Raw genomic sequence first — 14,518 nt, forward strand, 5'->3', positions numbered from 1 at the left:
ATTCCTGCTCCATTCAGTAGCAGGCCTACATTTTCCCCAGCTTTCCTTTTGTTATTGATGGATTTGAAGAAGCCTTTCTTCTTGTCCTTGACATCCTTTGCCAGATATTATTCTAGAAAGGCCCTGACTCGTCGCAATTCTGCATACTTTGACAACGTCCCTATATTCATCCCAAGCAGCCTGTCACTGCTTCTGCCTCCTCTGTATCTCCTGCTTGTGTTTGAGTTTTATGTAGGATGAATTCCATTTTTTTGTTACTGTTTGCTACCAAACATTTCCTTTAAGTTTGTGACTGCACCTTACAGAGTGTAACTACAGGGAGCCATTGAGCAGGGAAAGGTCCCTTCTACTCTCTCTCCCCCCTTAAGCCTTCTCACCACTTTCCATCCATCACTTCCCACAATTAGAAAGCTGTGTGTAATCAATCATTATTTCTGACTTCAAGAAGGAGCAGGAATTCAGAGAGGCAAGGAAAGCAAGCCGGACCATCTCTTTAGGAACTCCAAGTTGCTTTGGATTAGGTGTAATGTCAAGTTGAACCATAAGGCCCCAAATTCATCATCATTTCAAACCTAGGTGATTCTGGATAATGTCTGGCATCCCTGTTGACCTGATTGAGTGATTATAATTGGTTGAGTGGTTGAGGAGAGTCAGGAGGCTGCCAGTGCTACATGATTGCTTTTCAGAGATGAAAAGTACTTAGGACTCATTGGTGGTATCCTGACTGTTGGGTTCTGTACAGCCTTACATGTAATAAAATACTGTTTTTTATGAACATTTTAGGAAGGGGATAACTTGAGTCATAATCACAAAGAGATAAGTATAAGCATGATTGTTTTGTATACATTTGCATTTAGAAACATGTGAAACTCTGTAAAAAGACTTCCAAAGTGCACAGTATTTTTAAATGAAAAAGTCATTGAATTGAGCCCCCTCATCAAGAGAGCTTCCAAGATCTCATCAGAATGGTGTGCAGAAAAGTAAAGGAAATGGCAACGATTTGGCATGTACAAGGTACTGTCTGTATCACAGCACCTTACACATGCAAATCTCGTATGGTATATTAAATATGAACTGCATCAGATTCCTGAGGTGCCCGATTAGTTTTAATGTTGGCAGGGTGTGGTTTTCCAGTTGGCTTTTGTTGGTTTCTACAACAAGAGTTCACGTTGCCCGAAGGAGATGACCTGCAACTTACCTTGTTGGCACCCGGCATTGTGTGGGCTGCACAGTGAGTGGAATCAGCTCACGGATCCTACGGGATGCTCATCTGGGGAGGGAGAGAAAGAGAAGAGAGGCAACCTGTTGTGGCACAGCAGTGTGACCTGAGCCGCCCCTTCTGGCAGCAACCCGGTTTGCCAAGATCAGCCCTGAAGCCACAGGCAAAGTCTTCTCTGAGGCAGAAGCGCTTCACTGCTTGTCTACAGGACCAGGAGCCTCCAGGGTGTTACATCAAAGTTTCTGCTTTGGGTTAGAAATGCTAGTGAAAAAGAACTGAAATTGTTTAATATATTTTTGATTAAAAGTGTTCATGATAACTGTACAGTTTGTTAGGAGTCTCCTTTGTTAGAAGCCTGATTAAATTTACTATGATAAAAGTGTTTGATTTTCAAGTGTCCTCTGTAAAGACCCAAGTTTACAATCACGGAATCGTATAATGTCTCTGGTTGGAAGGATCCCATAAGGATCATCAAGTCCAACTCCCTGCTCCTCACAAGACTACTTAAAACTAAACCATATGACTAAGAGTGTTGTTCAGACGCCCCTTGCACCGGTGCAGTGTAAAGTGGGACAATCTCCTCCCTCAACCAAGGTACTTGATGTACCTCAGGACATGGTTGGCCCTTGCTGCCACAGCACACTATTGACTCATAGTCAACTTGCCATCAACCCAAACCCCCAGGTCTTCTTCCACAGGGCTGCTCTCCATCCTCTTGTCCCCAAAATTGTATGTACCGCAGGATTGTCCCATCCCAGGTGGTGAATCTGGCACTTGCTCTTGTTAAATTTCATGTGGTTGGTGATTGCCCAGCTCTAATCCAGTTCTCTCCCTTGAGGGAGTCCACAGCTCCTCCTTGTTGAGTATTGTGAGCAAACGCTCCTGTGTCTCGTCTACGCTATTTATAAAAACATTAAAGAGAACTGAGCCCTGTTCCAAGTCACCCCACTCGTGACTCTGCGGAGCCCGATGTAACCCCACTTACTGTAACTCTCTGAGCCCAACCTGCCAGCCAGTATTCTTGGGTTTTTAAAATCAGCCAACAAACAGATCAGTAAGAGCTTTCAGCGGTTTGTTAGGTTGTCCTTGGCTTAAGCTGACTTTTGGGGGGTTTTTTAGTGGATTAAATTTTATTCCTGAACTAAGGAGAATTTTGAATTTTTTATAAGTGCTGTTTCTGTGAACGGTTTCATTCACATCCATGGGTCACAGGTAACTGCTTTTCCATTTCAGGACGTGTCATTATGTTGAACGTTCACATTTAACCTTTTGTGATGTATGCTTTCTGTTGATGTAAGTAGAATATTATGCCAGTCCCTTAACCTGAGTAAGGAACATGGCTTCTGGCCTTGCTTCCTGTAGAAACAAACATATACTTTGGATTTATTTCCTATCAATCAATCAGTGTAACAATTTGTCCTTGGTCTCGTGGGCAGCCTTGATGGGGCTCCTCAATGGGGTAGGAAGAGCATCAGTCGAAGGAACCAGAGGCTGTGCTGGAGGAATTTATTCACCACCTTAAGAGGTCCTGAAAACAAAACTTATTCCCAGTGCTCATCAATGTGCAGATACCCTTAAAATACAAAGGGAAGAGTGAAAGGAAGGAAAGGAGCATGGAAATGCAGTGCTGCCTACTGAGGATGGAGTGGTTCTGAGCCGATCTGTAACCTCACCGGGTGAGTTGGCAGCTTTGAGTGGGAAGGTGAGCAGTTAGGGTGGAAATCAGTGATAAAACCACTATGATATGAAAGGAGCTAATGCCACGTACCAGAGAAGGAGCAGTACCTTGTGACCTACTGCCTTTCTTCTTTCAGTGAGGGTGAGGATAATGTATTTCTCTAATATTGCTCACTGTCATGAAGGTTGTCCTGCTGTTTGGGGTAAAGTTAACTTTTGTCATAGTAGCCGGTGCTATTCTTTGGATTTGTGCTGAAAACGATGTAGATAGATAGATAGATAGATAGATAGATGATAGATAGGTAACACAGGAATGCTTTGACTATTGCTGAGCAGAGCTTACACAGAGCCAAGGCCTTTTCTGCTTCTCACCCCACCAGCGAGTAGGCTGGAGGTGCACAAGGAGTTGGGAGGGGACACAGGCGGGACAGCTGACCCCAGCTGTCCAAAGGGATACTCCAGACTATATGGTGTCATGCTCAGCATGTAAAGCTGGTGGAGAGGGCTGGGGGGAGTTTGCTGGGGCTGGTGGTGTTCAGGGACTGGCTGGGTATCAGTTGGCTGGTGGTGAGCAGCTGAGGGCTTTTATTGCTTTGGGCTTTTTTTGTGTTTGGGGTTTTTTTGTGTGTGATTCATTGTTGTTTTTTTTTTTTTTTTGCTTTACCTGTTAAACTGTCTATCTCAATCCATGGAGTTTTCTCACTTTTACCCTTCCGATTCTCTCCTCCATCCCACTGCGGGGTACTGAGTGAGCAGCTGTGTGGTGCTTAGGTGCCTATGAGGGTATAAGCTCCACTTGGAATAGAGGTACCACTTCTAATAATACAAAACAGAATTTGCAGCTTTGGTGACTGTATCTGAGTCTGTGCTGGTAGCAGACACTATAACCCATACCGTTGTCTGTGTATTTGGAGTGGAAGAATCAATTAGAAGCATTCCTTATAAGAAATAGTAAAAAATAATGAAGTAGAAATAATTCATGTCAAGCTGAAAAAACTAAACGAAGTCATATAGCCATCTTTAAACTTACTGTGTAACTTCTACGCTGGGTACAAATACAAGTTAGCTCCTGGTTCATTACAATCAGCTGTTAGTCTTCCCCAGACCTGAATGTCTCTAAGTCCATTCCAGAGCAAAACAAAGCTTTCTGAATGTTTTCCAATGCACTTAGAGGCTCGTGGTCCTGCAGCCCAGCCTACGTAAGGGAAATGGATGTGCCGCCCTGCAGAGGTACCTGAACTAGCTCCAAACGAGCTGCTTGACCACTATAATGCACCACCACCACAGCACTGCTCCCCAGGGCACTGCACTGAGTGTGCTCACTTGGCTGAGCCTGGTCAGAGCTCCTGCCCCGGGCTGGAGGCATTGCCACTGTGTAAGGGAGAGCAGCACCAAGCACAGGGGATTTATCACCCCCTTGCACAGACAAACGTGCCTCTCACTTTTTTCTGAGTAAAACCGAGCACAAGGAGAGGCCTTCACCCACTGACGAAGCTTCCAGCTGAGAACTAACAATAAACAGTGGTGGTGGGACGTGGGAAGTGTCGCTATTTACATTGCTCATTTTGAACCACCCGGAGCCCTTGCAGGAGCAGAGTTCACAGTGCCCCAGCAATAACACCTTTAGCCTTAAGTTATCTTTGGGTTTTGTATAAGGTCATGGGGAAGAGATATGGGAGAGATACATCTTTCAGCTCATCTGTTTTGAGGTTTAAGGGGAGGTAACATGAAAGTTCACTCTGAAGATAAGATAGTTTAGACACACTTAAGAAATCTGTGTTGAATAGTCAGCTTGTTTTGTTTTAAGCAGAAAGTATTAAGAAGGAACTAACAACCTATGGAGAACTTTTATCATCTAATATTCCACAAGACAGTGCACTTTGGGATGGTACATATGCTGTATCTCAGGATTAAGTGTAACAACTACTGGTAGCCATTTCTCCATGAAAAACACTCACATATGCTCCAAAAAGGACACAGAAGTAAGGGCACAGTATTTTGTTTCTGAGGATCCTGGTTCCCTGTTTTTGGAAATGCAAGTAAGAATGGAAGGTCCCTGGCATTGTTTGAGCAACCTTCCAATACCTAGAGGAGGACTGTAAGAAAGCTGGAGAGGGACTTTTTACAAGGGCATGTAGTGATGGTACAAGTGGGAATGGCTTGAAACTGAAAGAGGGGAGATTCAGATTCAGATTAGATACTGGGAAGAAATTCCTCCCCGTGAGGGTGCTGAGGCGCTGGCACAGGTTGCCCAGAGAAGCTGTGGCTGCCCCATCCCTGGCAGTGCTCATGGCCAGGCTGGATGGGGCTTGGAACAACCAGGTCTAGTGGAAGGTGTCCCTGCCTGTGGCAGGGGGTTGGAACTAGATGATCTTCAAGGTCCCTTCCAACCCAAACCATTCCGTGGTTCTATGGTTCTGTATTATGGACCATATGGTCCTGGGCAAAGTATTAACAAGTCAGCATCTTTCCTCCAGAGCTTTAAGTCCTGGCAGGCTGGTGGTTATAATATACTTAAGCACAACAGGCGTTCGGCTGCTAGGAAAGCAAACACTGCCCAAGCCACCACAGCAGCCCGCCAGCTGGAAGCATCCCATGAGCCACCCACTGGCCCACACGATGGGGTATGATACTACTTTGATCAGCCTTCATATACACAAGACTTGTTTGTGCTAGAAAAGTGACTTATGTGGTGAATACCACCTCTGGGAGTAAAAGACCTTTGCTTATTTTATCCTGAGAAATACAAGCAAGTAACTGCTGGTTAACTTCATTTTCTTTGGTGTAAGCCAATACTCATGTGGCCATTCCCTCCCTTACTTCTAGCTGCTTTTATTTCCAAACTTCTATAGCCCCAAGACGGGCAGGCTTAGTTAAATTTGCCAGGCTTTCTTGGTAAAAAGCATCTATTATTTCATTAATTACCTTTCTTCAGGTGGTCAGAAAGCCAACGGCCTTAGCATTTACTACCTTAACTGCTGGATGTCACTATTAATGCAACTAACAAATCTCTGTCCTTCATTTAAAACAGTGGAAGTGCATTAGAATTTAAAATAGCTCCTGTTCCATATACAAGTTCAAAGCGACTTTTGAGGCTACCTACTACTTCGCAGTTTTTTGCCAGCCTGCCTAACAGAACCACCCAGCATCTGTCTTCCTTTCTGTAGGAGAACTTCAGGAACTATTTTGGGGAAAGGAGGGAAACAATAAAAATAAAAAAATCCACATCCACAGGAATTGTGTATTTGTTGTACTGATATATTCCAGGCTTGTGTGGTTTTTACATTTATATAGTTTACATTTTGCTTGACCCATAAATAACACTTGCAAGATTAAGAGGGCCATAGAGAGTATTTACATAGCCCCACCATGCATACAGAGCTTTTAATACCTAGTAGACAAAATTAAGCTGTTTTGCACTAAACATTTTTCCTTATTTTTCAACTTAAAACCCCTGACTAAAATACAAGCAATATTTCATCCATAATGCTGCTGTTAAACCCCTAACAAATCTAGTTCGATATTGTAACAAACTTCTTCAAATTCAGGGATATAAAAATATTCAGCTTTTAAAATCTTAACTGTACAATATGTACATTAGTATTTGCACTGTTAAATTATGAATACATTTAAGCCTATGAAATACTACATTATAAATATCAATGTTTTTGATTTAGAATTGCAGCTAATACATTTTAAAACCTGGATAATGCATTTGAAAAGACACAATTCTGGAGCCTAATACTTTAAGCCCTTATGAAAATATTTGTTATGTAAGTAGATTCATTGACTTAAATGGGGTTACATGCCTGAGCAAAGGACTCCAGCAGTTGCACCTCTCTCCTTCACTGCTGGGGGCTGGGGGGCATGGCATAAAAGACATCACCACTCATTGGCAGCTAAGTCCAATTCCAGCAGCTGAATTAACATCTTCCTTTACACAGGCACAAACGCCCCCCAACCCTTACAGAGGGATGGAATTCTTAAACAACTGTGGAGGGGAAACATGGAAGTTAAACGTATAAACCATTTACTGATGCTTTTGGATGCATCAAGGCCTCAAGCATTTCCGCTCCCACATTCTGATTTTGCCTCCTTCATAGTGGACTCTTTGGAAAAGGAGAATTTTCCCATATGAAAAACCAACATAAAATCCAGTTTTAGTAAGGAAACTTGAGGGAGGAACAGGGAGCTTTATCAATGAAGGGCGGGCACAGTATAGAGCCTTCTTTTTCTTGGCAGTACAAAGAAAAAGTCAAAGATCACCCTGTGTGGATATAGCTACAGCACAGGACTGACGACTTCATTGATTGATCTTTGCTGAGTTCCCCCCCTCTCAGATAATTCAACATAAGTGAACAGCGAGCATAAAATAAATTGTCTGTATCGAGAACTGCAGTAACAGTATTTTGACAGCTGAAACATAGTATGCAAACCTAGCAGTATCTGAGCAGATCATCATTTGGCATGGTGACATTTCTGAACATTACTTGTACAATGTAAACTCTGGCGGGGTTATCATTTACACTGGCAAAGCGTTAAGAACCGTAGCATCTTGCCTAAGTACAATTATTAATATAAAAAGATGTGGTTCAAACTGTAGCTACCGAGCTGACTGGTCTTCCCAACTGTTAAAACAAGTTAAGAAATGATGCAATTTTTTCCTTTGTGTCCCCTCTTCTTCTTTGATTTGGTTGTCCTTTGTCCAAACTGAGAACTAGATAATGCAGTAGTTGGACCAGAAAGGTCATCTGTATAGTACGGATACCTCAGTGATCGTGGCTGTGGAATTGGCTGTCCCAGAAAATATCCTTCCTCTTCAGAATCTGATGAGGATGATGAAGTTGAACACCAGGAGTCATCTTCCTCACCGTACAACCCAAAGAATTTATCCACCACCTGATTCCGCAGTGCATAATCAGACCTACTATGTGCATACTGCCCATACAGCTCCGCATTCTGCATATACGCCCGAAGCTCACGCGAGCTTCTATTCTGAATAAATTTTTCATGATCCTGAGGGGAGTAATAACGAAATCTCTCTCTTGGAGAGCATCTTCTCTCTGCAGCCAAGTTAAGTGCATTGTCTGAACGAGACTTCCTACTTCTTCTGCGATGATGAGAAGGTCGATTTCCGCGCTCTTCAAAATGGTAAACGCGCCTACGAGTCCTTTCACTCATTGGAGGCTGACGTATTTCAAGGTTCTCGTAACTTCCATTATCAATAACATCATCTGAAAACTTCACTTGCTGAGGTCTAGACTGGGATTTAGATCTTCTCAGGACGGGCATATGCACTGGCTTGTCCTCTGGCAAGACCTTTTCCTGACACAACTCTGAGCTCAGGCTCTTCAAGGACTCCGTGCTCCGGTGGAGCATTGAAGAATTCAGAGTTCCCATGTTGCTCATCTTCTCACAGTCCTCTACCTCCAGTTCTTGGAAAGTTTGCAAAGAGTACAAAGATGGCCGTGGTTTGCCTTCTCCATCCATTGAAGCCCCTGTGGTGGGAATGGAGGAAAGAGGGAAAGGAAAATGAGAGCACAATCGAAGAGGTAAGTATTGTAACAAAATATTCAACATTTCTTTCACTAAAGCAGACCTTATTGGTGGGTTTTGGAACTATTACCAAAAGGATTAGCTTCATAAAAGAATAAACTTTGTTTTGACTTAAAACATTTAAGTATGAGCTCTGATTACTAAAGAATTAGCTAACGTTAGGACATCAAGAGTGGAAGAAGTTTAATGAGTTTAAAATTTTTAAACAGCTCTAACACGTATACAGCTAAGCCTCTGAAGAGAAAGAATTACTTAAAGTTACATTTTGTGCTTGCCTTTTTTAAGGCTAAAATATTTCAAGTTCCTTGTATTGCTAAATTGCTTTGCAGCACCTCTAGTTCCTCCTCCTCCCATGCCCCTTGAACTGAGCTCCCCATGTCAGTTCCTTCGTTACTGCTTGGGCAATGCAGCATGTGATCGGGCCTGAGCTACACAAACAGCTGCAATACTTCAGGTTATAGGAGGAAAGGGAAAGGAATGGAGAAGAGGACAGGACAACTTGTAAATGGGTCCCTCATACCTAACTCCCTGGGCTTTTTGTAGGGCAATAGGAAAGTTAATACACACACTCATGCATACATACACAGACACTTGCATATCTGACTTTTATAGCTTTGGCTAATTTCAATCACATTTGACAGGAAGGTTCACAGAAGTGGTTTATCAATTTCTCTTCAGCCAATGGAGATAGATAACCTCATAAACATCATTTCCTACAGCTAAGAAGTTTACCATCCTCCCAGATTTTCTCCATATTTTTACAAGCAAGGAAATCAACTAAAGTGTTTTGCAGATCAATATTATCCTAGTATATAATGCAACTTCTTGCACTTAAGGTATGGAAAAAAATTAATTTAATTTGCTTAAAGCGTGGTTTGTATATAACAAATACATAGTTCAAGACCATTTTTACTCTGTTTAACATTACGGATTTTTTTAATAAGCAAAGAGAATTCAAAAGGAAAGGAGAAGAATATAAATAGAACGTAAGTAGCAGAAATGTATCTTGTAGAAGGGTATGTGCTTGATAAAAGCAATTGTCTACTTTACACGCACCTCTCGCTACTAAGGCTTTTTATAAATCACAGATCTGGAAAGTCTCAGTTCAAAATACTCCAACGTTCACGCTTTGGTTGACCTCTCCCTCAAAACCACTCATTTTTTCCCCCATTACCTGTTATATTAGACAAAGCCAAAGAATCCATTGAGTCTCGAACGCTTTGTTCTTGCTGCTTCAGGTCAGACAAACATTCGAGCGAACCTCCATACCACGGTGTTTGGTCGTGTTTGTATCCCGATGCCCCGTGCTCCATGTCTAGCTCCTGGATTTTCCTGCTGCTGGCAGGGCCTGGGTGGCTGCCGTACGCAGAGTCACCCAAGCCATCTTGCGACTGGGCCCAGTACATGTCTGACTGATACTTCTTACTTGCCAGGCTTGGATTATTTTTTTTCAAGTCCAGCTTGCTCTTGACCATGCTATCAGAAATCCAGTGTTCACTTGATCTAATGTCTACTTCAGCAGGCTGCTGGAAGAGGCCTTTATCACCAAACTTCAGAAGAAGTTGAGTCATGTAGTCTTCATGTTCAGCCCATTCTTCAGGGTCTTCAGGCATTTCCTGCTCCACTCTTCCTTTCCAGAAGTCTTCATTAACAAAGCTTGCCTCTTCCCTTGAAAGGCTTAAATCATCCAGCTTACGAGAAAGCGTATCATCAGCATTGTCTGAAAGGCCAGGGAACTTGTAATTGAGGGCTGGCGTCAGGAGGAGAGACTGGCGGCACTGGTCGGCTGATCGGCTGCTTTTTCCCATGCGGACGCTCCTCCTGGAATCTCTGGATCGAGCAGATTGAAATGCAGAGTCAGAAGAGTCGGAGGCATGAACATCCTCTCCCAAGCTGCAGGTTTTTGAACAGTAAATCTGGCCTTGCTTTGGAAGGAAAGGGCAGCCAAGCAAAGAAGTCTTGCACTGAGCACAAGAAAAGCAAGTCTCTGTGGCATGCCAGTGCTGTCCATCATAGGTCATCTGAGCATGGTCAACACCTGGAAAGGGAGAAAAAGCAATCCTTTAGGTTTCTCTAAGAAAATTACTCGCAGAATCCCCACTTCTGGAATGGGAAATCACTTCATAAGTTGGCTTTCCCTTAATTTGTAAGGAAGTGCAATGTTTAGAAAGGACATACTTACCAATGTGCTCCCCACACGTCTCACAGTATTCTGCGTAGAGAGATTCAAAACAGTTACAGCAGAATGGTCGCCCATCCTTCATGATGTATCTCTGTCCACCCAGGATTGTTTCACACTCGAGGCAACAGAAGTGCTTCATGTGCCAGTGGCGACCCTCAGCTTCTGTGCACTCATCAGCAAATATGATCTTTTCAGAGATAAAAAGTAAACTTTTAGTTGAGTGGCCAAAACCTCACCTTTGGGAGTTAGCATGTGCAAAACATCCCAACTGTGCAGTTCACATGCTAAATTTAGTTTTATTTAGCTGTCTTTTGAATACCAAGATAGAAGCAACAATCTCCCATAGCAACTATGGCATTCTGACCTTTCCTATAACAAAAAACAAAAAAAAAACCCCAACTTTATTTTTAATGCAAAAAAGAAACAAAAAGAACATACGAACTCAACCAGCAGAGAAGTTGCTATCAGGATGGTATTCGGGAATATTTGTACAGATCCTTCTTCTAATTCTATCTACAAGATTCAATTCTGAATACAAACAGGTATGTGCTTTCTAAACACCATCATATCGCTTGCAATAGTGCCTGTTTGACAAGAAATGAAACACCCCTCAGCCTTCAAACACATCTATGCAGCAGAGTCCTGACTTGAACGAATGGATGTGAAGTCAGTGATTGCCCAGGTGATGCAGTCTGTTGACTGAACAACAGAAGCGTAGATCGGCTATACAATGTGAATTCTTTACCTCATCGCAGGCTGAACACCGAGGTTTGAGGAGTTCAGCGTGGTGTCTGCCACAATGAATTTTGCCATCTTGGTAGAAGTAGATAAGGTCAACGAGCAGCTCATTACACGTGAAGCACACAAAACACGAGGGATGCCAGCACACACCAGGCCCAGCTCTCGAGGCAAAAACTGCAACTTCACCGCCGTTTACTTTTGTACCACACTAGGAACAAAACAAGAAAGTGAACACATTTCCCATCCCCAACTACCAGCTTCTAGCATTTAAACTAAGTTAAAACACCAAATCCAATAATGCAGGTTTTATCTGAAAAATTCTGACAAGGGACGAAAAAAATATTTTCAATTTTGGTCTGGACAAACTGTGTGTCAACAAACCTCTTGTGCATGGAAGTTTACTTCATACATAATGATGTTTTTAAGCATATGCCTGTTTTTCATGTGTCATTACTTTAGTGTGAGGCAGCAGCAGGAGCTTTTTGAGTAGGAAATCTATCAAAGGTTGAGTTAATTCCCAGTATCAAAGGTTGTGTTTTGCTTAACCAAGCACTGCCTTATTTCTATTTACATGCAGTATCAAAAATAGTCTTTGGTTTTGTTGGGTTTTTTGGTATTTAGAGAGAGACGAGCTTACATTTAATATTGAGATACTGTAGTTTTACATTATTCAGCCCGCTAGTGGGTTTGTGGCACCAGCCTTATTACCTGTTCACACACTGCATGCATCACTGCTCTTGAGAGTAGTTTAATAGTGCCTCGGCCAAGCGCCTCCTTTTTGCGCTGAGAACTGAACATCTGCAGTTCCTTCTTTTCTTCTTCACTTAAAGACTGGCAGTATCTCACCTTCCAGTGAAAACACAGGAGAACTTATTTTAGATACTGAGCTCTTAAAGTAACAGATTAGTAAGTGCATATATGCAAGAAATTCATCAGGCATGCTGGCAATCATCACTAAACTTCTACAGCTTGTCTCCTCTATCATCTTAGTATTTAGCTAATACGTCATAACACAAAGTTAGTATAGAGAGACATTTTGTGCTACAGGGAAAAAACCTCCCATGCTGAACTAAGTTGGCCAGGGAAGAACTAAGATTTTAAAAAGCCAACCCAAAACCTGCTGCTACCCTAAAATCATGGAATGAACCTAAATCAGCCATAACATTGTCCTTTAGATTTATGGTTAAGTGCCCACAACTAAGTACTGCAGTATACACAAGATCTTAAGTATTGACACCCCCGCCCCCTTTCCTTACAAAGAGCTTGTTTGTTATTTCCACTTCTACTCCAAATTGCACTGCATATCTGAGATGCAAACCTTTTACTATCACAAAGCATCCTTTTTGTGTGCTACAATGCAATTCCAGGAATTTGTAGGTTCCTGGTAATTGGTGGGTGGCTGCAAACACTATAAAACCAACTTGTGTTAAGTTTATTGCAGTGACACCAGCCTCCCTAACAAGCAAAGGCAGTGTCCTTCCAGACAGCTCTTATCTGCACACAAGCCAACCGGACAGCTGAACAATGGGCTCAGTGTACACACCGTCCTGCTTTACAGGTCAGATGCCACTGCAGGTCACAGTTTAAGCTTGTAATAAAATACACAGGTAGGTAATTCTCCACATAAAAGCCGCCAGGGAGACCTGAGCCCTGACAGTGCATCCTAAATTCCGTATTTACCTCATTATCATGGGGTGGCAGCTGATAGAGAAGTTGTTTAATTCGGTGTTTCTCTCCAGGGCTGTTAACGTAAGGGACCTTCTCCTCTGGCAAACAGGCAAAATACAGCTGGACCTGACGAGGAGGAACACAGAGTTCAGACTGAGGGACACACATCACCCAAACACTGCAAGCATCCTTCAGCTACTGTTTTATCTCAGGTCTCATTTACAAAGGAAGAAGGTTACGCTACATTAGACCTCTGACAGGGTTTGTGCTGAAAATACGAGACCCACATGAACCAGCTCAGCAAACCTGAATTGTCTCTGATAAAACTAGCACCCAGCTGCTGAATTGCTTTTCGGGAATGCAATTTGCAGTGACAATTGGGGGGGGGGGGCTATCATAAATTATGCACATTTAATGTTCTCATTATTCCCACCCCCTTCAGGGCTGGTCAACAACCCTGTGGAAATTCCAAGTTTCCCTCTGCAATTTACCACACAAGGCATGAAGCTTTCCAGAAAACAGCCACTATATAAACAGATTTAATTTGCTCTCTGCATTTTACACATTGTTGAGACAAAAGCTGTTTTGTAGTCTCCTGCTGATCAGGTTCACCCCAAAGCATCAGCTTTCATTGCTTCCATGTGGGCTTTGGTAGGAAGGTGGAAACATCCTTCCCTTGGGAGGAGGCTGGATCCAGCCACATTTCAATCAGATGCAAATTAACTACCACATTTTCACAGGCTTTTGATGAAGAAAATAATATTAAGTGTACACGCTTATCAATCTTCACTCTTTTCCTTTTTTTCCCCAGAAGAAAATGATGACAGGAAAGCTGTAATGAACACCATGACAAAGCCCAATGGCAAAACATATTTTTGTGGAACAGTTACAGATTTATTGTTTTTCCTATGCAGTTTCCAGCTTGTCACGAGGCCTGGGGCTGTAAATAAGAGCAGACTATAGGCAAAAATATTACTTGCCATCCAGATTTAAATAATGCTCAGGTCAACAGCTTATTACTGTGCAAGACAGATGAAAAAGAAGCAGTAATCAGTCACTTGACTCAGGAAGCAATCAAAATGACATGGGACAGGTTGTACAAAACATGACTTGGTCTTCATTTAGCCGAAATTTAAACATCAGAAGTCTGCTGTAAGCCCACTTGCTACTGAGTTTATTTCAAGAAGCTGCAGGAAAAGATAACAACATGCAGTAAGAAGTGACGCTTTAAAGATGCTTTATGCCCTTTTCTTAAGTTTACTGCACGACCCTCAAAACAAGTCACTCTTCTTGGGAAAAAGTCTTTAGTGAGTTTGAGCTATCTGGATTGTGAGGGTATTTTAGGGCATTTAATTGTCCTGGCAGAATGTTAGCTTGCTGTTTGCCTTCAGGTCTGATTCATCAGGATTCTTCTATATGCTCAAGTAAGTGATAAAAAGAGTTTCCCTAAAAATAGCCCATCATTTGCCATTCCT

The 14,518-nt window shown here is 42.5% G+C and overlaps 1 protein-coding gene across 1 annotated transcript in view; it reads right to left on the reverse strand.

Moving 5' to 3' along the window:
• Nucleotides 1-7,179: 7,179 nt before the first annotated feature.
• The window catches only part of PRICKLE1 (prickle homolog 1 (Drosophila)), an 8,399-nt gene continuing 1,060 nt past the window's right edge, over nt 7,180-14,518 (reverse strand). The window contains exons 2-7 of the mRNA XM_010021988.1: nt 13,056-13,169; nt 12,084-12,221; nt 11,380-11,583; nt 10,635-10,821; nt 9,627-10,490; nt 7,180-8,394 (exon numbers count right to left, since the gene is read on the reverse strand). Coding sequence (XP_010020290.1) covers nt 7,538-8,394; nt 9,627-10,490; nt 10,635-10,821; nt 11,380-11,583; nt 12,084-12,221; nt 13,056-13,169 — 2,364 coding nt within the window. The 3' untranslated portion in view covers nt 7,180-7,537. The remainder of the gene's footprint in view (nt 8,395-9,626; nt 10,491-10,634; nt 10,822-11,379; nt 11,584-12,083; nt 12,222-13,055; nt 13,170-14,518) is intronic.

The sequence above is a fragment of the Nestor notabilis genome, unplaced genomic scaffold (genome assembly GCF_000696875.1).
Source record: "Nestor notabilis isolate BGI_N333 unplaced genomic scaffold, ASM69687v1 scaffold21839, whole genome shotgun sequence".
NCBI lineage: Eukaryota > Metazoa > Chordata > Aves > Psittaciformes > Psittacidae > Nestor > Nestor notabilis.